A 23,925-nucleotide genomic window follows, 5' to 3' on the forward strand; every position below is an offset into this window, starting at 1 on the left:
CAAATTAGCTCAAGTTCAGCAAGACGACAATAAATGTGTCTAAAATGATTTGGAAATGAAAAAAACAGTACAGTGAGCAGATCACGTTACGACAGTGTAGCATGTAAAAGCAAAAACAACTCCGTAATTGTTTATGCTGCTGCTGACTGCACAAAAGGACACTGTATGTGCTGTATTGGCAGTATTATATATTTAGGTTACTGGAACATGTTTATACTGCTAAAAGCCACATTCGATTCAGGCTCCACGTTAAAGAAGTATCACTGCATACAGTCAGCTTCTTACCAAATGAACTTACCTAAAAGCTGCCAGTAAAGGAGCATAAATTGAGTCTCCATCATACACATACAAGTGGTCCCAACTGCACTCCGTGGCAAAGTGATTGAATCGAAGCCTGAGGATTGTGTTTGGCCTGCAAAAAAATGATAATAAATTAAAAAAAATTAATTAGCCACTTGACGCACATGGCAAAATCCCTCCAAACTCCTTTGGTGTGAAGCTCCCCTCTACACAAGACTAAAACTGAGCTGCTTAGTGTAAATACAGATGCATCAAACATGCTGTGGCTTTCATTTTTGGTGTGCACGCTCCCTTGGTATGAAGGAACAGCTTCTCTATGAGCAGAAAAACAACTGTGTCCTTAAATATTCCCCCACCACCGACAGCAAAAATTGAAGGGCATGCACAACCAGCCCTCTGTTCTTTACCAGTACTGAACTCCCCTAATGATAGGGCACTGCAGGGGGAAGCAAGGAAAATCCAACTGTACAACACATGTGAAGAATCACAGCCACCATCAGGGAATTAACAAGCCCTCTTTTGCTTGTTCAAGGGATTTTCTGCAGATTGACATGATTATGATGGCCTCAGACTATTTATTTGCCTGGAAACTGGCAGAAATCCTTCTTCTACTGCTTTATCATCCTATTACATCTGCAGTAAGGCATGATGGCCCTATTGAAAGAAGCCCATCTAAACTGGAGATCAGAAATATGTTACAGTGGATGCTGACTAAACATGTTCTCAGTCTTGGTCAAGAAAATGCAAAGGAGGCTTGTCTTCTACAGGACAGGAGGTCCTAGGGCTTCAGCTTTTGCCAGAAGGGAGGTCTTGAATAATTACTTGGGCTGCTGGCATGCACCAGCCACTGCCCCTCACCCTTTACAAATGCTTGACAGGTTCCTCGGTTCTCTTCTGGAGAACCATCACAAACAACGTCAGGATCAGCTGAGAAGAAACAAACTGGAAGTCCCAAAATGCAACTTGTCAATGCAAGAGTCAAAAAGCATCTGCTCTGCTGACTTAGTCAAGAGAAGACCATCAGTAGGCCTAATCCTCTGAGACGTATCAGCAGGAAAGATGTTCTGTTCACTTGATGGGGAGATGGAAGCAGCAGTTCAGGTGCCAAAACTCAGCATTTCTTTTATTCCACAGGTAAAAGATGCCCCAAAAAGCCATAACCACATAATGAACCACAGATACCGTTAGTTTCATGGCTCACATACAAAGATTTATCTCAAGATAATCCCTCTAGATCCGCAGCAGTTATCTAATTCAGCGCTCAGCTCAAGGTGAGTGAAAACACCACCAGCTTTGTGCTTGGACCCTGAGATAAAAAGGAAGTGGATCTATAGCTGTGCTTCTTTCTCCTACCCACGGTGGTGGCTGTTGAAAGGATTGATGCAGGTGATTAGGATTTCTTCAACAAAACTGCCCTTGGGTTCAGATGAAATCATCGTTCGCCCTAATCAAATAAATTAATAAAATGTCAGCCTGCCATAGAGTCCTTCCTTCCCGCAGAAGGGGAATTCTTTAGGAAGTTATTCTGCCAAAGAATAATTTCTGGTAGGCACGCTGCTCTTCTCCAGGCCTTTGGAAAAAGAGCGGCAGGTGTAAATCAAGGATAATGTCTCACTTAAAGAAAAGGTACAAAGAGCACTTCATTATTTTAAAACAGAGCAGACTATGAAATCGTAGGGGGTTTGCTTCTATTTTAATGGCCTGACAGCTGCAGAGCAGAAAGGAATCCTTAATCAATAAAAGCTTTAGACCAAGAACAAAAAGAAAGAACATCCACGCCACGGCTAACAACTCATTAACGGACAGCGCTCATTTGCGGAGCTGCAAGGCACGGGGCTACAGGCTCTGCTCATCTGCCTTGTCTCGTGTTTCAGGGGAATAAAGGACAGCACACCCCCGGCACGAGGACACAGCACACGCACCAGCCGAGAGTCAGGTAAGGTGTGAAAAGGAAATATTTACAGGAATACGTGGCTTTTAATCTGAATTTATCTAGTACCTTCAGCTGCACGCTTTGGTTGTACCTTCACGTGCTAACCTCAAAAGCCCTCTACGTACCAGTGTGCTAGCACCGAGCTGAAGGCACTTAGCAGAATTTAACAGCTTTGCAGAAGCTGTTTTCCAAGCCCCGATCTCTCTGGGAATTTCACATTTGGCAGAGAGCTTCGACTATTTTCACGAGGGCGCATATTTCAGCTGGCTTAATCAGCGTGATCACCTCCTTTCTGTTTAGCACCGTGCTCTGACAGCAGGGTACAAACAATCAGAAGCAGGAAAAGGACATCTGCTTGAATGCCTGGCTACAAAAGGAGAAGGAACAATTCCGTACACCTCTTTACAGCACCTAAGATCTCACTTCAAGCCTCACAAAGTGATGATTCTCCAAGAAGCCTCTCCAGACTTGCAAACAAAGGCTGAAGGAGCTGTCACGGTGACATTATCACAGACCCGTGAGCAGCATTTCCCTTCTGATAAAAACATAAGGCAAATTATCCTCTAACGAGGAGAAAAAAAAGCTACGAGGATTAAGCTGATTATAGGAATTGCTGGGGCTGTTTTGTCTGTAACAGCATCCTTTCAAAACGTTTTTAAGTCGTAATTCTGAACTAGCTGCAGTTGAATTTTTACTACCTGCGAACATGAAGGTGTTGCCACTTGCAGCACCTAACTTTGATCTTCACCACATCAAAATATCGGGCTCCTCATCCAGTTAATAGCCAGTGGTAGGCCTCCGGTTCCAGCGTTGTGGACAGCTCTCTGGAATAGCTTAGCCTTTACCTTTGAGTATCTTGGGAGCTTAGGTATTTAAGTTACTCATCCAAAATAAATGTCTGGAGTAGACAAAGTGAATACCATTCCGCCCCCACCCACCAGGCCTCCTAAACCAAGAGAAGGCTCAAGAAAAATATACCCTGCTACTTGAATAGGGTTTAAACCTCCAGGAGGCTGAGAGACCTCAGCCTAAAAGGTGTGGAATGTGAATGAAATCATTTGTGCTGTCACGTAACTTGTTCCCATCCACAAACCTCTCTACTTAAAGATTCAGGGAACGTGACTTACCACGCAGCTGTTAGCATCGAGCATCAGAACCGACCAAACCAAGTTTTAAAGACTATACAAAGGGATTTTAGAGTTCTTGCATCAGCCTAGCACTATGAAAAATGTATTTCAACAAGTCAGGTGCTCAGAACCGCTGCACCATCCATCGGATGGCAGTCAGAGGAGGCACACTGAATGGGCTGCTCCAAAAACCTCTGCCAGAGGTCACTGTAAGCAATACACAATCAAATACAGGAACAGCGGGGAGATGTAGGAAGAGGTCTGAAAGCCTCCTCCCATTTCAGAGGACCTTTGTAAAATGGATCGATGGTTCTCCTGGTGTTTTCACAGCCTGGAGAGGAAGTCAGCATCTCAAATGCAGCATTACAGAAATTGACTGTTCATGAACAAGTTTTAACAGTTTGCTTTTTTTCATAATGTCAAAAGTTAACATAGACTGAATCCCAATCATCTGAACAGCCCACTATAATAAGAGTTCAATTTTTTCATTCTTTACTTACACAGATGCATTTATTCTGATTTTCCATGCAGTTTCAATGAGCTGCATATTTTATACAGCAAGCCGCAAATTCAGGAGGTAGTTTGCACAAAGTCAGCAAAATAAACTTCTTTCACAAGAATAACTAACAAAAAAAGACCTCGGTGCATATAAACCTCACCAAAAGCCAAGGTGTTTATTACACTCACCTTCCTTCAATGAGCCAGGTGCATTTGGTTTTGTATTTGTAGTTCCCAGGCCCATCCGTTACATACCCCGAAGGTCCGGTGAGTCTGTAAATAAAAAATGATAAACACAAGCATTAGGCTCCAATGTTTTAACACAAATAAAGGATATCCTGAATTTAAGGAGAGCCACCATTAGATTTTCACTTACTCAGTAGCCATTAAAAAAAAAACAACAACACCACGTGAAAGTGTCAGGATTCTCAAGTACACGCTTCCTGCTGCCCGTCCTTGCAGAATGAGTAAAGGGTGATGGTTTTTCTATCAGATTGATGGTATTTCAGATTAACACTCCGTTAAAGAGACCTACCACAAGGCCTAACACACAGACACAAAAGCCCAGGGATGTAAAAGCAGAAAGTATGGTCGGACTCATTCATCCCAGTACACACAGTGAACACCAGCACTTAAAACCATTAAATGTTCAAGATGCCACTGAAAGACTGAAGGGAACCGAGCCAGTGGAGTAAGTAACTTTTATTTACATCTGCAAAATGTCACAGCACAACTCCTGGGCAACTGCATTCGTCTGTACTGCTCACAGCCACGTCCAAACAGGCAGCCACAAAACCACAGAAGGGCATCTGGATGAAAAGCTCGCAAACAGAAGGTAAAACATACGTTGGAACTGTGCTTAACCCTTTGTCACAGCACAAAGAAAACTGATATTCTTGTTTTTAGTCCTGCTCGAAGCACGACAGCCATGCAAACACATAGAGCAAGGCAAGCTGGAGGCAGGTCTGCTGGCTGCAGCTGTGCCTTGTCTCTTCTGCAGATTTTAACCTGGGTAGGTTTTCCCCAGGGACCATGGCCAGGAGTCTGTGGCAGCAGATCTGGTACAGCGCTTGGGTTCCCAAAAATCGGGCACTGAGATTCTGCATTGCCTGTCTTTGTGCGGAGCCTGGCAGGAGCACACACGGGCTGAAGACAAATCCAAGAGCCAGAGCATTCGGATGCACCCTCCCATCTCACGTCAAAAATTCAAGATCAGTTTCAGCTGAGGTACAGCAAAAAGCATTGAAAACAAAAATTATTAGGGCAGGATGAAGTGAAACAGAAGCAGCAGCTGAAGACACCCAGGCACCATGCCATGGCAGAGCTAAGGGATGATTCCTGCCCATGGAGGTTAGAAACTCCATCACCCACCCATGCCTGGAGCTAATCAAAGCCTCCTGGAAAACTACCATTATCCTACTTAAAACAGTTGTAGTAAAACAAAAGCACTCTGCAAAATCAAGTTCAACAAAAAGAGAGAAGGAACCAATCCCAGGAGTTCCCCAAAACAGTATATTGAAACCCTTTACTGGGTGTTTTTCTGGAGATCCATTAATATCATCTCACCTTTTCCAAATATCTTGACTGAGTCAAAAATGGTTTTCCAGAATCTTTTCTGTAGAGCATTTTAAAGTTTACACACGGTTCATTTCTAATCCAAAATAAATAAATAAAAGAACAACAAAGCACACAACAAAGTATATAGGATTTTTCAGAACCAGCTTCCTCTTCCTCCACATTAACTTCTTATAACGCTTTTCAACCTCAGAAATGTAGTTCAAGATTTTTTAAGGATGGCTTCTGAGGTTCTGCAGATTTACATTTAGGCAAGTGAAGGAAAAGAAAACAGTTTTCAGGAGCACCTTTCATGGTAATGTGCACACACACAAATTTACACACATGCACACACGTTTTTAAAGGTTCAGCATCTTTGAAAATTCGAGGGTCTTATCTACTGATACAGAATTTGCACAACTAGATGCAAATTCCTAAGTGTAGAAACTAATAACTGGTCCTTTTGTCTAACAACAACAACAACAAAATAATCTTTTTGGAAACAACATCTCCAGAAAAGCTAAGAATCAAATTATACCAGAGCTTCAGTGCTGACAGCACTTCGCATGCCACCAAGAGCAAACAGACTTTGGGAACCTGAGCAAGTCTTGCAAGCTAAAAACAATCTTATGCAATCTGCCAAGCTCTCAGAAAGCCTCTGCTAAGAAAACTCTTTGAACAATTTTCTCTGGAAACAATTACTAAATCCTTCACTGCAGAAACACTATCAAGAGCGATGCAAAAAAAAAGAAATGAAAAATCCCTTAAATCCCGGCTGTGTCAGATTTCGGGGAAAAACCTGATAATTTCAACACTGACACAACTTACGGTCATATTTCAGCAAAGCGAAACCAAAACCCAGAGTTTAGTTTATAAAAAAATAACCAGTCCTATTTCATAGAATCAAAGAAATAGGATCAGAGAGGCTGGAAAATCCCTCCGAGATCATCTGGTCCAACCGTCCCCCTGCGACCACTGTCACCACTGAACCATGTCCCCAAGCACCACGTCCAACCTTGCCTTGAACACTCCCAAGGACGGTGACGCCACCACCTCCCTGGGCACCCCGTTGGTTTCCCTGATATAATGTTAATTAAATGCTTATCTGTAAGTTACTCAGACTCCTTACTAAGCTTTAAAAACCGCTGCCGTTACAGACAAATAAAGGATATTAAAAAAAACAAAACAAAACAAAACAAAACAAAACAAAAAAAAAAAACAGTTCAAGCTTCTGAAAGCTTCGTGCTCAGTACCTGTGGGCACTGATACCTAGAACACTTCCTGGACAATGTTTTTTGTTTCTTTTTTTCTACAACAAAAGGCTCAGGAAGGGAACACGTGAGGAATTCAAGGAGGAAAAACTCCCCAGGAGCAAAGAACTTGAAGGCAGGAGGTTTCTGTGACTTACAGGGGGCTATGCCCAGAGCTCTCAGGACGTACAACAAGCAAAATCCTCACCCCAGGTAATGCACTACCAGGGGACTGTCTTTTTCCTACTAAACTCTAGAAATGTGAAGTCCTGAGGATATTGTGCTGTGTTCTCCCACCACTCTTTAACTTTATTGTGCAGATTTCTAATTTTATCACCCAAACGCATAATCAACGCCATGAAGTTTGGAAAGGTGTCAGCTCCCATTTTATCTCGCTAATTAATTCCATGCCCTCGATGGGCTCTCCCTACACATACCTGTGCTACTCAGGGGTTACGTCCACGCTGCTGCCCCCTCTGAACACAAAAAAGGGAGGTCCTTGGGGCGTTGGGTGATGCAGATGCAGGTGAAAGCCATAAACACAGCACAAACAGCACCTCAGCACCTACAAACTACAATATTGCTTTGAAAACCACCTGGTGGAAAAGCTATTTCAAGTTTTTGGTCACAAAACTCAGACTTGAACACATCTCTTTCTGCTCGTGGGCACACAGACGCGGCTCAAGACTTGCTCCAAACACCGCTAGGCACCAACAGCGCAACTTGCAACCCATGGAAATATTTCATTGATTTTCACCCAGGCATACCAGATAAACCCCAGTGGTTTTAATGACGTGAGGAACACGAGAAGTGTGTATTTCTTAAATACTAATTAGCATACACTGACAGAGCTCCTTCTGAGAACATGAACTGCACAAGCAGGCAGGCTCCAAGCTGTTATCTAATTATCATCTAACAAACCAAAGCTACCATCCAAGTACAAACCACAGACACAAAACAGCTCAGACCTTTGGAGTAAATCATCTTGAGGCACTTCCGAAACACCACAACACCAAAAGTACACTGAATATTGAATATATTCGTAGTACAGAAGAGGAGCTGCAACTCGCCTTTCCTTCACCACTCACCAGAGCAGGCGAGGGGGCTGCTTGGGCTTGTAGGGCACGTTCATCCTTTACCTTAATCCTCAACCTCTGATGGGTCAGCAAAGGATCTCAGAACGGTTTGTGTTGCTTTCAGTGGGACTGCAGAGATGCTTGCATGGCCACAGCCAGCACTTTAGGATGCTCACTAGACTTTTGGCACAGCCTTGCTGTTAAAAAAAAAGCACAGAAAACACCCAAGCCCGCAATGGCTCGCCCTAATTTTGAAGTTGCTAAAACTAGAGACTGATGCAAAGGAGGAGTTTCCTCCTCTCTCCCTTTTCTTTCCCAAGTGCCTCAAGAAAGCCCCAATTAAAAGCCATTGTTTCGGGTAAATCTGAAGTTGCATCCAATAAAGAAAGGGCTGTTACGGCCTATTACCAGAACAATGGCATTCTCTCCTAAATTGATTACCGACTTAGCTTTGTTCATTTCTCAAAATAAAATTAAAAAAATAATAATAAAAAGCACAGATTTTAAGGGTTATATCCTTCTGTGGTTTGCTATAAAGAAATGCCCTAATTTATAGGCATGGAATAGCTGCATACAGAATGATAGAAACAGAAACACAGATATTTTTTTTTTTATCTGTTTCATGAATTTCTAGCACAACATCCCCTCTCTGCCAGCTAGGTGCCACAGCTCAAATGAAATAATTCCTACATGCCAGCTCTTATGCAGGACACTACTACAAAATTAATTCTGATAAGGATTTATAAACACTCCACAGGGAGGATTTATAAAACCTCCACAGCTTGCTACGACCACAGCCGATCTGAACACTCAATTTTTGGAAACCAAGAGCTCAGCATTGCCACAACAGCGTCATTTATTGCCACACCGTGTGCCACAGAGGCACACAACCATGAAATGCCTAGAAAATCTGGTGGCTTTGCAAGCATAAAGCATTTTTAACCAATCTCATAGCAACTAATTGCTGTTCCAGCGCTTGCAAAACCATCCCCAGCATTGCCTTGATCAGGGTTTTCCTCTCAGAATTGGGTATTTCAAGGGTGGCAAAGAGGTCAGAGAAGTCTGACAACCACTCTCCACTCAATAGCTTCTGTTTTCATCCCTCTTTCAGCTAAATTGATGCTGAAGAGCTGCCTTGCTTCGAAAAAAAATCAGCGAGTGGCACTGCTAATTTGATGTGGGAAACGTGGTTTCTTCAAAGGAGAGATTAGCTTTGCCCTTCTCTGGGAGATATGTAAATATATGAAGAGTGATTTCCTGGCTGCCGATCAGAGATAAGGGCAGAGCCTGCAAAAGCTCAGCAACGCCTGAGAGGATGGTCAGAGAAATTACAGCAGGTAAAAATGTATCCCCACAACCAGCGATGCTCCTAAACACATTTAATCTCTTTGTTCCTGGAATATCCACCTCGATCTAACAAAATGCTGTGCTCCCAACAAGGCCGAGCCAATGCTTAGAGCCTCAGAGCGAGCAGAAGGCACAAATGCTCCAAGAACCTTAAAAATCACCAAGTCACCGAGCTTTAAACCAAATACTTTCTCTTTTTTCCTCTTCTCCAAAGGCTACAAACAGTATCGGCACTAGGGTCCTGTTCCTGATGCTGTCCCAGCTGCTGCTCTTCTGCTGTCACCAGAGACAAATGCCACCAAAGTCAGCTCTTTTGGGGCTAGCAGGTGCTTTGCACTTCAGCTCCTCTTTCGGGAAGAAGTTGCTTTCTCTCTTACCCTACAAACACTGAAGTGACAATAAGTAAGCAAATTATATCCACGAAGAAACCGCACGACAAAACACCGAATTACCCAACCGCAACCTTCAAGGCAACAGAAACAATGAAGGAAGAGCTGATTTCCCTCCCCAACGCCAATTCCGCACACATTGGAAGCACTGAAAATCACACCAGATCCCAAAGGACCTCAACATTTCTTCCATCTGACAGCCACCAGCCACAGACCGCCTCGTCATCGCACTTGAAGAACGTCATCACACATGAAGAACTGTAGCTCCACCTGATGTTCCTGCCCCCGAACTGGTCCCACAATTACATTCATATGGTAATCATCCCCAGTTTAGATTCCTATCTCCATTTCCTCCCTTTTATTCCTCTCCTTGTATCTGGATTTCCAGCCCCTTGACACAAGAGCCTAGGCCGCAGGTAGGCCAGAGCCTCGGGCACATTGCCTGCTGCAAATTCTTCCTCCTATTCCAACTCACTGTGAGGGGGAACACCAAACGATGACATTATTATTACTCTGGGACCCTCTTCTTTAAACAAGGAGTACTTTGGAGGTGCACATTTCTGTGGCTTTGCTCTACTGTCAACCCTCCCAAGACGCTGATCTCTGCCTCCACGCCTCAGCCAGAACCGTTCTGAGTCCACGATTCCCACCTTGGCTGCCGGTGACTGTTTCCAAAACACTTCTCCCAGTGGCCGTATTCCAGCCAGAAATAATTCCATGACAAAAAACCCCTCGGATACCTCCCCCTGAAGGCCACCTTGACCTGAGGCAGCCGCCTTGCAGATGGCGCGCCCTCCGGCAGCCGTCTGTAAGGCTCATCTACCAGTCGCACTACGCTTTCCCCATCTGTTCACAAATCCATTTATTGGATCTTGGCCTCATTCTTTGGAAGGAAGAGAATTCAGCTGCAGGCGTATGATGCTCAGAACTACTCAAGGCTCATCCCCTGCTGGTGGTCCTGCACCTCACCCCACAGTAATGGCCATAGTATTGGCAAAATCCAAACACCCTGCAAGTCCGAAGGAAGAGGAAAGCCCGTTATTGCAATTAGCACAGAGATCATCAAAGCCTAACGAAGCTCCAGAGCCAAGCAGGTCCTGTTGAGGTCCACCACTGGATGATCAAAAATATTCACTGCATTAAATGATCCAGCCTAATATAGAAGATATACAACATCATCTATGCTTAAGTATGTCACAGCTAGGAAAAAATAATGGTTCTTAATACACCCAGAAGCATGGAAAAAAATCAAAAGTTTTTTTCTAAATCTGTTTTCGAGTCCCAGTTTGCATTTACCAAATTTTAGCTCCAATCATCAAGTTTTTGTCTACTTTTCTACAGTGGGGCAAGGGCAAAATGCATTATCGAAATTCATCATCCCGTAGTGCTGCACTATTTTTTAAGTTTCTACCTAGAATTTAAGAGACACCGCTAGTCCAACGCAATATTTTCTGCATTTCAATTACTCCTTGTCAATATTTTCTGCATTTATCCGTAAGTTCATACCTACGAGATACCTAACTTGTGTTAGGGTAAAAAAAAAAATCAGTGTAATTTTAAGACCAATGAGTCTATATACACATTTGGTCTACAAAGAATTTAAAACCAATTTAACACATACAAATTTTTCAAGAACTTGCTAGCTCAAAGGCTTCCGAACACAAAATATTTTACAGATGAGATATTTTAGGCTCTTTCAGGACATGGTTTGCTCTTCTGGTTCTGCCGATCTGAACTAATTTTCCTAGCAGTTATCATCTTTTCGCTCATTATTCTGCCCTCCCTAAGTTAATTGTCATTCACACTTGGTTGCAAATAGCACCCAAGGTTTGTTGGATGATTTTTCAGCACTTTCCCAAAATTAGAAACGTTCAATTAATCAAAAACGTATCTTAAGTACACGTATAAGCATCTCGATTGCCGTATATCACACCTGTGTACATTGTAAATAAGCCATCGTAATTATAATTTTTCAACCACACGCGCTCAGAAGTGATAGACACATCAATCTTCTCCCAGAGCTGAAGAGCTCTTGGCTTCAATGTGTTTTCAAGTCACCAGTCCTATACTTAAAACCCAGGAAAAAGCGTTCACTGGCGGCACCTGCAAATGAAAAGGGGCCGAGCTGCCGACTTCACCCTCCAGTCGGCTGCAAAATGAAATAAACTCGGTTTAAGGCCACCCCCGTGGAGCAGAGGACCTGCATCCTTCAGCAGTTTGCTAAGACAAGGTCAAAATCCCAAGTCTACGGAAAATCAAGCCAAAATCCTCCTCAACCACGACACCTGAAGCCAGCTGAAGCACGCCCAAAATCCTGGCCCCCCTCCAGTGATGCTGCTTTCTAGGGCAGGTGCTGAATGCAGAAACTGGGGGCAGCGTTCAAAAAAAGCTCCAGCCTAAGATCAGTGAGTTTTGCAGCAAAAAAAAAAAAAAAAAGGAAAACGGAAAATATTGAAACAGACTATAAATAAATATCACAACCCGATCCACTTTCCTAATAGGGGTAGAAATAATTCCTTTTATTTCCTGCCTGACGTTTCGAAAATTTCTGAGCTACGAAGCAGCAGCATTACCTGCCGGGAAATGTTCTCAGGAAAAAAAAAAAAAAAAAGAAAAAAAAAAGAAAAATCAATAGAAAGCAGCTTGGGGTGATGGTTCACATCCATTCGGTTCTGTCTGAAAAAAAGGATTTTGATGCCAATCTGCAGGTGTGGTTCATTAAAGGAATAAAATAAATGTCCCAAGACCCAGATAGGGCTCTGTGAACTTACACAGTGACAATCGCTAACAAATTTTAAAGCACTTTCCTGGCTGAAACAGCACGGAGGAGGTTATGCAAAGAGCAGGAGATCGATATTGGAAGAGGAAGCCAGCGGAACACGTGTTTTGGGCTGCCTGGGTTTGTTTCCATCGATTTGCTGCTGCAACAGCTTTCAGTGACTATTCACAGGAGCTCCTGCAGCCAGCAACGTGCAGCAAGTCGCAGCTTTTGCTTCTGCTCCTGGACACCAGCACCGTTCCACTGCAGCATCTGGCAACTTAAGCACATTCATCTGAGTGAAACAGATTTTCAGACGAAATTTTAATCTAATTATACCTTTAAAAAAATGCTAATAAGGCAAAACGTTCTCTAGGATGCCACTAGGAGGAATAAGACAACATTGATAGGAGCCCACGTAAGCACTCAGCATTTAACTTGAGACCCAAGTGCAGCCCCCTAGAAGTGTGGATGTCTATATCATGAGGATACGCTGTCTGGCCCCAAAATGTCCTTCTCCTCACATTTATTACCTTAAAGTATAAAAAGTATTAAAGTAATATTTGGTTTTAAGAAAGGGATGGAGAAGGAATTAAGCAGAGCAGATGGAGAAATGCACAGAGCACCCAACCTTTTTGCTCCATACAATCTTCTCAAGTCCAATTAAAAGATTCCCTTTTGTACTCATTTCACTGAATTCTGCTCCCAAACGCCCTGTGCAGCTGCATAATCTTTCTCCTGATGGTGCCCCCAGCACATTTACCCAAGAGATGATGAGGGATTGATGGGCTGGGGGCTGCAATGGGCAGCTCATGGGGCTGAAGGGGGCTGAACCACAGAGCCCACTTCTGCCCCTCCATCAAATGCTTTTTGGCAGCTGCAGAAGTAACCAGAGGCGAGCAGCCACCTCCTTAACATGCAAATCTTATGGATAATCTTGGATATACCCTGGATATCTTATGACTGGCAATAATCAGGAGAAAAAAAAAGAGAGGAACAAAAGCCATCCCTTCTAATTTCTGGATTTGTATGGATTTGGCTTGCCCGGCCATACGTGGTAGAGAACTGTAATCATCCTCCCCGCACATCTCGTGCACCAGTCCTTCCCCCCTCCCCTCCCATTTTCCACTTCAAGCCAGCTGCTCTCCCATCCTGTGGTCTGTTTTGCTGAATTCCTGACGACAGCAAGAAGGATGAGTGTAACCCCGAGCAGAAAAGTGAGCGGTATTTTCCCCCCCGTGACTCAGTTTTAATGAAAGCAATTCCGTACAAAGTCGGGGAAAAAAACAACTAAATATCGAACACTTCAAGTATCTCGTCAAGGCAGATGCACGCACTTAGCTTCTCAATAAGTTCCCCATTGTTAGGTAGAACAAAACACAGAAAATAAATAAAAAATATAATAAAATACATAATAAAAACCCAAACTCTGAGCAAGATGAAGCATCATGTTCTTGCTCCTCTTGTGCTTCGGTGGCAGCACTGTGCTGAACTCATCCACATGCTGCACCCCCAGGCAGAGGCACCCTGGATGCCAACATGGAAAATCTAACATCACGACGGCAAAAAAAGGGGGTAAATAAGCATATTGAACCATAAAACTACTCGAGAAGTAATTTATTATCAATATGCAACCCTTGCACACCCGTGTGTTAACAGCAAGCTGTATTTTCAGCAGCAATGCTGATGTTTAAGGTCTGCTCAGCACCACCGTGCATCCATCGGGTGACAAAATCCACACGTGCAAACGCTTCTTTCCTGTCAGATAAACTGGTGATGTTTTTTTTAAAAACTGGTGAAATTCCTCTGAAAGAACCAACAAGTTTGATCAACTCCATGAATGCACTGCAAATCCCTCATTTAATTGTAAGGAAATGCAGTTGGGGACACGATGCTGTTCACGCCCATGAGATGGGATTTCCCCTCTTTTAGTTTATACCCAACCAGATCCAGCATCCTGGCTTAGTGGAAGGAGAGAAAAGGCCACGTTTGGCGTAGATTTGATGGAATTAAGTCAATCCCTTAAATCAAGACTTGTATTGCTGGCACAGAGCAGTCAAACCACTCCGCAGCTCACTCCACCAGCAAGCCTCAATTTTTCCACCAGCTCCTTGCGGGAATGAAGTAAGCCCACACTGCTCAACCCAGCACAACGTTTTGTTAAAGAGGCCAAGAAAATCAACGGGGCAATAGCCAGTAACCCAACAGATCTCAACTCCTGCAGGTGAGGATGTAAAGGGACTTTCAAACATCATTCCTCAACCTCCCCATGCCCACCAAACAAGTGCCAGTGACTTAACAGCAGCAGCCCATCCAAATTGGTTCTTTTCAACAAGTTCCTACAGCTAGGACCAGAGGGAATGGGCTCAAAGATGCTCCAGGGGAGGCTCAGGTTGGAAATGAGGAGACATTTCTTCTCAGAAAGAGCAGCCAGGTGTGGGGACGGGGTGACAGGGAGGTGGTGGAGTCACCATCCCTGGGGGTGTTTAAGGGAAGGTTGGACGTGGTGCTTGGGGACATGGTTGAGTGGGTTCTAGGCTATTAAAACACTTAGCCTTGCTTTCTCAACTGGAATATAGTAAATAGCAAGAAAATCTATATAGAAATGAAACAAATCCCCTTTAAAAAAGAAAAAGATGTTTTACATGATCTTTAACCAATTAAAGACTAAGAAACTGTTTTCCATTTGGAGCGAAGCTTGAGGATTTGAAGACGAGGCACTTATTTGCACATAATGCCGAATTCATGGTCTGTGCCAATGCAGCCTTAGCAACAGACCGGCTAAAATATCTTCATATCCAAGATCCGCCAGCGTTTCTTTACGCGACAAACACCTCTCAAGTGTTTGTCTATGAAACAGCTCGGGGGAGCAGGGGAGGTCACAGCCGCCAGCCCCCTGATTTCGCAGCAGCAGAGGCGGGCACGCACGCAGAAGTCTGTTTTCTTTCTTGAAAAGTCAGCATCTTAGCACGCAGGTCTCTTGATAACCTCCACAGATGTTTTTTTTTTCCTTTAAATAAATAAATAAAAACATAAAGCCAACCCAACAGGTGGGCTAGGCAATGAACTCTGGGGTCAACACACAAAGCGAGGCAATTGGGGGCGTCCTTGGGGAGCATCTGAAGAGCCCAAAGCCATCCAGCAAAGGACCGGCTGCCCCCAGGGCTACAAAAATCATTGTTTCCATCTCCGATCTGCCATATGCACCTCTCCCAACGCCTCTGAAATGACTTCAGGAGGAGTTATTCTTGGGCGGCACCGGGAAAAAATGAAATTCCATCTGCTCCCAACAGATTTGTGGCAACAAAAACAAAAACAGGGGCTGAACGCTGCTTATGCGAAGTTTTGAAATAACCTCTCTCTCTCTTCACTACCGAATTGAGAGTTCACACAGGCCATATCTCAACTAACCTTTTCTGGGAAAAAAAAAATAAAAAAAATCCTATTTTGTTATTTAGGATTTAGCCATCATGAATTCTTTCCTCATTCAGGTAACATCTACAGGAAAAGCACATTGACACTAACTAGGAATTCTGCACAAGATCTTCCATTCATTTTTATTTTTGTTAAGAAACCCAGAAAAGGAATGATTTTGCCTTATCCCAGTTTCCCAGTTAGCTTCGTGCAGTTCCATTTAGTTACCTCTCTGCACAGCCAAGATGTCCTAAAACACAATTTGAAAGAGCAACGCCGACCACCTACTCTAAGCACCCTTAAGCCCTGCAAGAAAAAAGCTCACTCCTGCCTTTAAAATGCTGAAAACAAGACTTAAAACTTCCAATTTGTCCCACGGCCACTCCACTTCTGCAGAGTCCTCCGGAGCAGGAACGTGTAACCCACTTCACGTCGAGTGTTTGGCTCCAACACTGCCCCATTGTCTGCCCGCTGCCGTCCTGGGAGGACTCGGGAGGTGCTGGCATGACTCCAGAGCAGGCTCTGGCATCCCACGCGTGGGTCAAGTCCAGCGATGGCCAACCTGGGTGCTGACAAGGCTGTTTTCCCCCAAATTGTGCTTTTCTTCGTGGCCCGAAGCTGCTCTGCCCTGCTGTCGGGCAGATTAATGGTCACGGCCGCAGCACCGAGCACAATCTCGATGGAAGAAGTAGTCATTTATGCTGGTTAATGCAATAAATGGTGCTAATACCAAATTTCAAGTTATTAAGAGGAGGGAAATTGAAGGTGAACGGCTTCCAGACATAACAACAAACGTATCGATGCATCATAAGGTCAGGAACTTCCCCTCATTTGCTGCACTTTCAATTAATCTGCCAGAGGTAATTTATAGAAGCGAAGCAGTCACGGTAATAAATTCCTCACTGACAGCCAGCACAAAGATACCACTCGCTGGAAGGAAACATTTTCAGGAACCAGTTGGTTCTTACACCAAAATCACCTCTCCAAAACATAAATAAAGTTTTGGGTGGCTGTTTTAATTTAAAGGCAGGATATCCTGAGTTGGAAGGGACCCACGAGGATCTGAGTCCAGCTCCCGGACCTGCTACCTGCAGCCACTCCTGATGGGATGGAGAAGTTTCACAGCGGCCTCTACAAACTTCTTGCAACTACGACCTGCACGAGACTCACTCACAGAGGTCTCAAAATGAGGAACAGCAATAAAAAAAAAAAAAGGCTGCACGGTGTTTTCTCTGAAACCTTTACACCTGCACGTCCGATTTCCGAGCATCGGGGTTACCGGGAGCTCTCCTGGGTGGGGTTCCCACAGCACAGGTCACGTTTGAGCCCTTTTGTACTCGAACACGGAGCTGCAATCTCTTCCTGGAGGACAAAAGGCAAACGTGATCCACAGGCAGGCAGGCAGGACCCACAAAACCCCAACGGGAAGAGGACAAGGACCCAATTTGTTTTTCCCCTTCAGCCTGCCCGCACAAACAGATGTGCTCTCGCCCCCAAGAGCTCCGCGGGGCTATTTTGAGAATTTTGCATCTCGTTATTTAATTTATTTATTAGAGCCCAATTTGGGGAGACAAAACTTGCTCCAAGCATTCGGGTTTTTATTTAGATTAAGCCAGGCTGTTCAGACTGGCTCGGAGTCAAATTGTTCCCGCTAATTACAGTCCCTATTTTAGAGGAAGTGGGAACGCTCCGATTCTCCAGCTGCATAGCTCTCTGCTCGGGGTGTGGGGGGGTGTTTCTCCTCTCAAGTTGAACGAGCAGAGTTTGAAAGCATCCGACAGTTCTCAACCTAGGAGTTGGCATTCCCCGGGAAACCAGTCCATTTACCTTTTAGCCGAAAAATTAAAGCCCGTTAACCGCTCATCGGTAGTTAAATATTACAGGTGAGAAGACAGCAGCTGCCCTAGGGCCAGCATGCCCTGGCTTTGCCACCTTCAAATTGGGGTTAAGGGGCAGTAACACCCCAAAAGCTGTAAGGATCAGCAGCATTTAAACACTTACCATCAGCTACATAACAAAACTCAATGATATTTTTTCCCACCTCCATCCTAAACAGCTATCCAGAAAGGCAGGTAGTCAAAAGATGTTTTTTTCCTCCCTCCTAAACAACTGTCCACAAGGGCAGATGGTCAAAAGACAAAAAAAGACTGATAAATAATGAATACCCAGCATTTTAAGAGCTGGGCCATTCATTTAAAGGCTTAACCCAACCCTCCGCTTTCTGCCACGCATGACCAATGATTTTAACACGCGCTCCAAGTGTTTCACAAAGAGCAAACACCCAAAATCCTTGAAAGCAGACAGGGCTCTTCAGCCAAAGCCAATCATTAAACTCGCCCACCTGATGCAGGACGGGAGCTTTCACAACAGGAGCAAACCGGGCGCTTCCACGGGGCTCGTGCCAAATTTGCAAGTTAAACGCAGCGCAGACTCGCTGCGGCTTCAGAACCCTACTGAATTTGGGGACTATTTGCATGGGCAGCTTTACCGCTTCGATAAGGTGGAGGACTTCATCCTGTTAATGTTGGCTGGCACGAGAATCAATAAGGAATTCACGCCCGGCGAGCGGGCAGGAGCAAGTCACAGCGGATCGATTTATTACGGGTTCGGCTTCGGAGCTGCCTCTCACCTCCCATCGCTCCATAACGAACTGGAAAGCCGGCGTTTTCCCAGGGCTCTTCACCCTGGCTGCTCTGGAGAAGGAATTATTTCTACATGAGCAGCGCTGCGAGTCGTCAACAAGCAGACACCGCTCTGCCAAGCGAGCCCCGAAACTCCAAAGCCTTGTCCTGCCGCGAATTTGCTGCGTGGCGTTGAGGAGCTTGCTTAATTCAGTCATGTTTCCCCTCTGACCAAACACAGAGGCACTGTCAGGATGAGGTTTTATAAATAAAAGTCTCAGGGCAGTGAAGCAATACGTAAAAGTTACAGTAGTAGCCACGTTTCGCACTAAGATTTTCAGAATTGTATTAAAAACGGTCACTTTTTGACCCAAAGAGGAAGGTTGCAAGAAAAAAGTGAAATATTTTATGGAAATAAATCTAAGGAAAAAAAAGAGTGCTTTAGGGACTCAGCACTTCTGTGCCCCTACAGAAATTTCACCCAAATATTTACTATTTAATCTATTTAACAGTATATTTACTATTTATATTTAATTTATTTAATAGTTAATTTACTATTTAATCTATTTAATCGTTGCTTCACTGTCCCTATCCAACAGCATCACCTGCGTGAGATTTTATCTGACTGTTCCAAGGCACTAAAAGCTAAACTGGCTGAAATGAACATCTCAATCCTTTAAGCGCTTCTTGATCATATAAACAGTGACCATGAGTGCTGTTGGGTCTGTCACACTGAGAGTGGAAGATGCACTTTTCAGCAGAAAGCTCCAAAGAAATCCTTGGATTTCAATAAAACAAACCCCACAAACATTAACACATTGCATGCAAGGAAAAAACTGGACTTCCTGCAAATGATTTTACATCCAGACCAGCTCTTAAGCCCCTCAAAAGGTCAGGTTTCCCTCCAAGTGGGATTTTTGGGTAGAAACGCTGAACTTCAAACCCTGACGCAGAGCAAAGCCTGGTGAGAGCACCCAGCCTGCTCCACTGGCAGCTCTCCATGCCAACCAGCGCTGAGTGACAGCATAACCACATTATTTTGCTTTAATTATTTCCATTTGAGGTTGCTGCTCTGTACTAAGAGGGCTAGAGGACTTTATATAACCTTTTCACGCTGTTAAATCGTAATATGGAAATATTTCATTTGGGAAAAGACTGAGACAGTAACTATTAGGAAACAAAATATCCCCTTCCCCATCTACACTGCTAGACTGGGAGCTGGAAAGCAAGACGTAAATAAAAAAGCCACCACAATCTTGGCTTCTAACATAATTTAATAGGTTTTCAAGGGGAAGATGGCATGACAAAAGGTACCACGATCGCTGTATTCCAGCTTGCAATGCTTCCTACTTGAGGCAGGTTTCCACGGGCTGTACAGCGAGCAGGATCAGAGCGCCTGGGGCCACAGTGAATCATCCAGCTCTCCGCATCAAACATGGGGATTGCTTCATGTCAAAAAAAACATCATTTATTCCGTTTTTCCAAATCGCAAGACGAGCATTGCACGCTTGGCAAAGGGAACCTTTGGTAACTGCAGCGATCGTTTGTGGCTCGCACCGCTGACGCGCTGTAACACTAGCTTTTCCTTACGCTGGGGAGAAATAACTGCAGGCGAGAGCATTTGCTGATCAATAGCCATGAACAACTTCAGTGCAAGCCTCAGCCAGGCTCCCTAAGCGTTAAACCTCAGCCAGACATCCTAGAAATAAGAGCTGAGCGCTCCTCTTGGGTAACAAGGGGTTAGAAACCCACCGCCTGGTTAGAGGAGGCGACCCAGGAGATGCTTTTAGCAGTGCTTTAAATGATATTATTGTTTTCCCTCTTTTACCTCGCCGCCTTTTTATTTCATTTGGCCTTGTGAGAAGCTTCACGCTGACAAATAACCATTCAAAGACCAGTTACTGTAAGTCAGCACGAGTAACACGGCACCGCAGAGTGCTTTCACCCCGCTTCTGTTCCTTTGCTCATCCTTTTGCTTTCCCAGCGTGACGCAGGGATCTCCGCATTGGGATTCCCCGTGACACCATCAGCTGATGCAATCAGCACCCAGGTCAGCAGAGGAAATACCAAATCAGGTTCCAGCTCTGACTTACCAACAAATTCCCTCTCCCAAACGCTGCCCGTGATCCCTGTCACCTGGGAGGGCGCCTGGTTCCCCCGATGGCAGCACAAGTGGCACAACAGGAGGGATGCTCGGCTGTCAGCTCCCACACCGAAGGGGAAAAGCTCCCTGCACACCACGCAGCATGCTCCAGCTTCAGGACTGCTCCGGATGACACCAATTCAGACAGGTTTCCCAAGTCCAGGCAGCATTGAGCAACCTGCTGCAGATGCCTTGGTCCTAAAGGATGCCTAAAAACCACCCCCACACACCCCACAGCCCTCCGGCCGAGGCGTTATTTTGTTTAAAACAGCACGATGTAAAACAGCAACCCTACCTGGCACCTTCTGTCCATTCTCAGTCGTTCCTTCCCTTAACACAAGCCCTAAAACCCATTTGCTCTCAAGGTCAGATTGTCAGGTCTGTATGCAGACAGCTCACCCTTCTCACCTTTATTTTTAAAAAGGGACACTCCACATCTCTATATTGCACAGTCCAAAGACTCAGCTGATGTTACTTTCTACGACCAGCTCTTCACGCCGACTGTTGTTTAGAACTGCTCTTAAAAGATTACGGGAATCCTCACCCGAGAGAAAAATTTGATGCTACTTAGACAAAGAAAAGGTTTTAAAAGTGAATTAAGGACAGAGAGAATACAGCAGCCCTTCCCAAAACCTCACCGAGCCATTAAGACAGAAGAGCAGCAATGAAAAAGCCAGAAAATTCGATTTGAACCAGTGAACGTGAGTCCCGTGGCTACAAATAATCAGGACAACTTACAACAGGGACTATTTTAGGGGAAACACAATCCAAATGTTATGACTAGGACTCCTACGCACTCCCTCAGTACAAATAAGTAAGACGATCTGGGTACGTACGTACGAGGTTCTCATCTCCAACGCCGATGATGAGCTTTGCAGTTTAACAACCCGTCTGGGGAAGGGCTCTGCAATCCCCAAAAGAGTGGTGTGGGAAACAGCTCCCAATTACCAGCTGCAGATTGACAGCTAAAACACTGATTTGCTTCAGGAGGCTGTCAGCAGCCCGGCCTCAGCCTGCAAGGGCTGCGAAGTGCTTGCTGTACTGAATCAATTAGGCATCAAAGCAGTTAACCAGTTCATAAATCAATCCTGTAATTCCAGCCCACGTTAATTCGCTCCGAAAGGGAAACGTGCTGCACCCTCCTCGTGTGAGGCTTCTTCGGAAAAAAATCATGGAAGAAACCAAGGTACAGACCCTGACTGTAAAGGATCAGAGATTTCCTTTCTCCATTTTCAGACCTGCTGCAATTTGCTGTTGATATCACTGCGAAGCCAAGACAGCTGGGAAGTCCACACAGTCCGAGGGTGGTAATCCTCAAAAGGCAGCTCACAGCAAAATTTTAGGATGAAGTGATAATTAATAAACTTAACATTATCTATATGAAAACTCCTTTGGGCAAACGATCTCCCCAATAGTTTTCTGAACCCGTTTTCTTTCCTCCATAAATCTGTTCCTTAAACAGGATATTATACACTAAGGAATAGGAGTTGTGACCTGCACAACTCTTTATTTTAAACCCATGCCTAGGTAACTGCACAGCTTTACTACACTGCAACTGTTTTATGCAGAAGACACAGAAATATAACTGCTAAATGGAAAAAAAATGTAGAAAATTACCACTCCTAATTGTCAGCATATGCAGAGACAAAACTAATTAGAGCTGAGATTTTCCAGATTTTGTTTTTGAAGACTTTTTCTACGTATTCAAGAGCTAATAATAAAAACGTCTGACCAAGGGTAAAAGCTTATAAAAAGCTTTTCTTCCCTGCAGAGCAATTTCTACTCGAAGTCATTTCTTTTTCTCAGAAAGGAGACTCTGGGTCTAAGTGCCAGAAGGTCACTGGATAGAGAGATACATCCTGATGGACAGATACAGATATTTTAACCCCATTAAAATCACACCTATTTTTTTATTATTATTTAACTGGACATTTAAGTAAAAGCAGCTCATGCCAAGCCACAATCCTGACCTGCTGCAAACCCTTAGCCCAGCAAGGGTCCAGACTGACAAAGGGGTTTCAGCGCTCCGGGTGTTTACACGTGTAAATCAGGAGAATTTAAGAATTCTCCACAATATTTGCTGGCCTCAAAACGAGCAGCATTTCCTCTTCAGATGTGACAATGATACCATGGAAAGCGTTCTGTCAGTGCTGGAGGAAATACACCGCTATGAAAGCGGCCTTCACCCAGCTACCCTGAATTTTTCCGTGAGAATTTGTTGCTTTTGGCCAAGCCATTCATGAAACTGTTAGGCTACAAGGCACTACAGGAATTAGCAAGTCAAGCGTTGGAGTCCCGTGGGGCAGAGGGATGCAACCAGCCTGTCCTCTGCAGCCCTCAGATCCTACAAGACAGCTTTGATGCCCAAAGAGAAGCCCCAGCTCTGAAACATCCAGGCAGATTTCTGATGCCCATGACTCCATCACAGCTTTAAAGCAAGAAGAATTGTGGGAACATTACAGGGTTGACAGAAATCGATGGACACGTACGCAGTCGTCTCCTACAGTATTTCTTCTTCCATCCACAAAAAAGAAAAAAAAACACAAAACAATTCCTTTCTGAAGGCTGACTTCTGCTGTTCTCTACACAAAATAAGAGAATCACAGAATGGTTTGGGTTTAAAGGGACCTAAAACCCCCCTTGCCATGAGCAGGGACGCCTCTCACCAGCCCAGGTTGCTCAAAACCCCATCAAACCTGGCCTCAAGCACTTCCAGGGACGGGGCAGCCACAGCTCTGCGCAAACAGAAAACAGGAAAACACTGATCTCTTTTCCAGGAAACACTCCAGATTTGGGGAGGGGGATGCTCACCCCATATTACCTTTACCACACTGCTGTAGGTCTGCAAAGCAACAGGGCCGAGCACCCTTCCCTCCTCCACACACATCGTGCGAGCAGCAGCTCTCAAATCCTTTTTCCAGGGATCACAGAAACACTGCTCCTTCCTAGAAGAGAACTATTTAGATCACAGCAGCCGTGCACGTCCCGAGTCCCATGACACAGCCAATGTTTTTTACCCCACGATGATGCAAGGAGATGCGTGAAGTTGCATCAACCTACAAAAAAGAAGGGAAAACCTCCCTGGGCCTCCCCTGGGAGCTGCAGAGAGTAAGCCACTCTACCTTCGTGCCTGCACTCATTTCTCACCGTGATGTCTCAGTCTTAAGCGCCTCGAGATGCTGAAAGTTTGGTTTCAGGAGGCTGCAAGTGAGAAAAAGGATGTTGTCTTCAACACAACCTCTTCACACCCTCGTACACACCCAGCTCGCATGGAAACAAGCAAACCGCAGGCACAAAAGATGTTCTGATGCCTTGACCAGCTCTGAGCAAATAAAGGGAGAAGCCACCACGTGAAAATCGGAGTAAATCCCACATGACAGATTCCTGTCGGCTCTGAAGAGAGAAATTAAGATCCCAATTGAACTTCTTCACTTTTTACATACAATATCCCTTCTCACAAGCCTCAGCGAAGCTGATTACGGCGTATTTATAGTAACATTAACCACATTTCTTTT

The 23,925-nt window shown here is 44.5% G+C and overlaps 1 protein-coding gene across 3 annotated transcripts in view; it reads right to left on the reverse strand.

Annotated features, from left to right (window-relative positions):
• The window catches only part of ATRN (attractin), a 145,190-nt gene that overhangs the window by 111,061 nt on the left and 10,204 nt on the right, over nucleotides 1-23,925 (reverse strand). For all 3 annotated transcript variants that reach the window (XM_068679533.1, XM_068679535.1, XM_068679534.1), the window contains exons 2-3: nucleotides 4,048-4,131; nucleotides 299-412 (exon numbers count right to left, since the gene is read on the reverse strand). In XM_068679533.1, coding sequence (XP_068535634.1) covers nucleotides 299-412; nucleotides 4,048-4,131 — 198 coding nt within the window. The remainder of the gene's footprint in view (nucleotides 1-298; nucleotides 413-4,047; nucleotides 4,132-23,925) is intronic.

Source organism: Anas acuta, chromosome 4, assembly GCF_963932015.1.
Source record: "Anas acuta chromosome 4, bAnaAcu1.1, whole genome shotgun sequence".
Taxonomy (NCBI): Eukaryota; Metazoa; Chordata; class Aves; order Anseriformes; family Anatidae; genus Anas; species Anas acuta.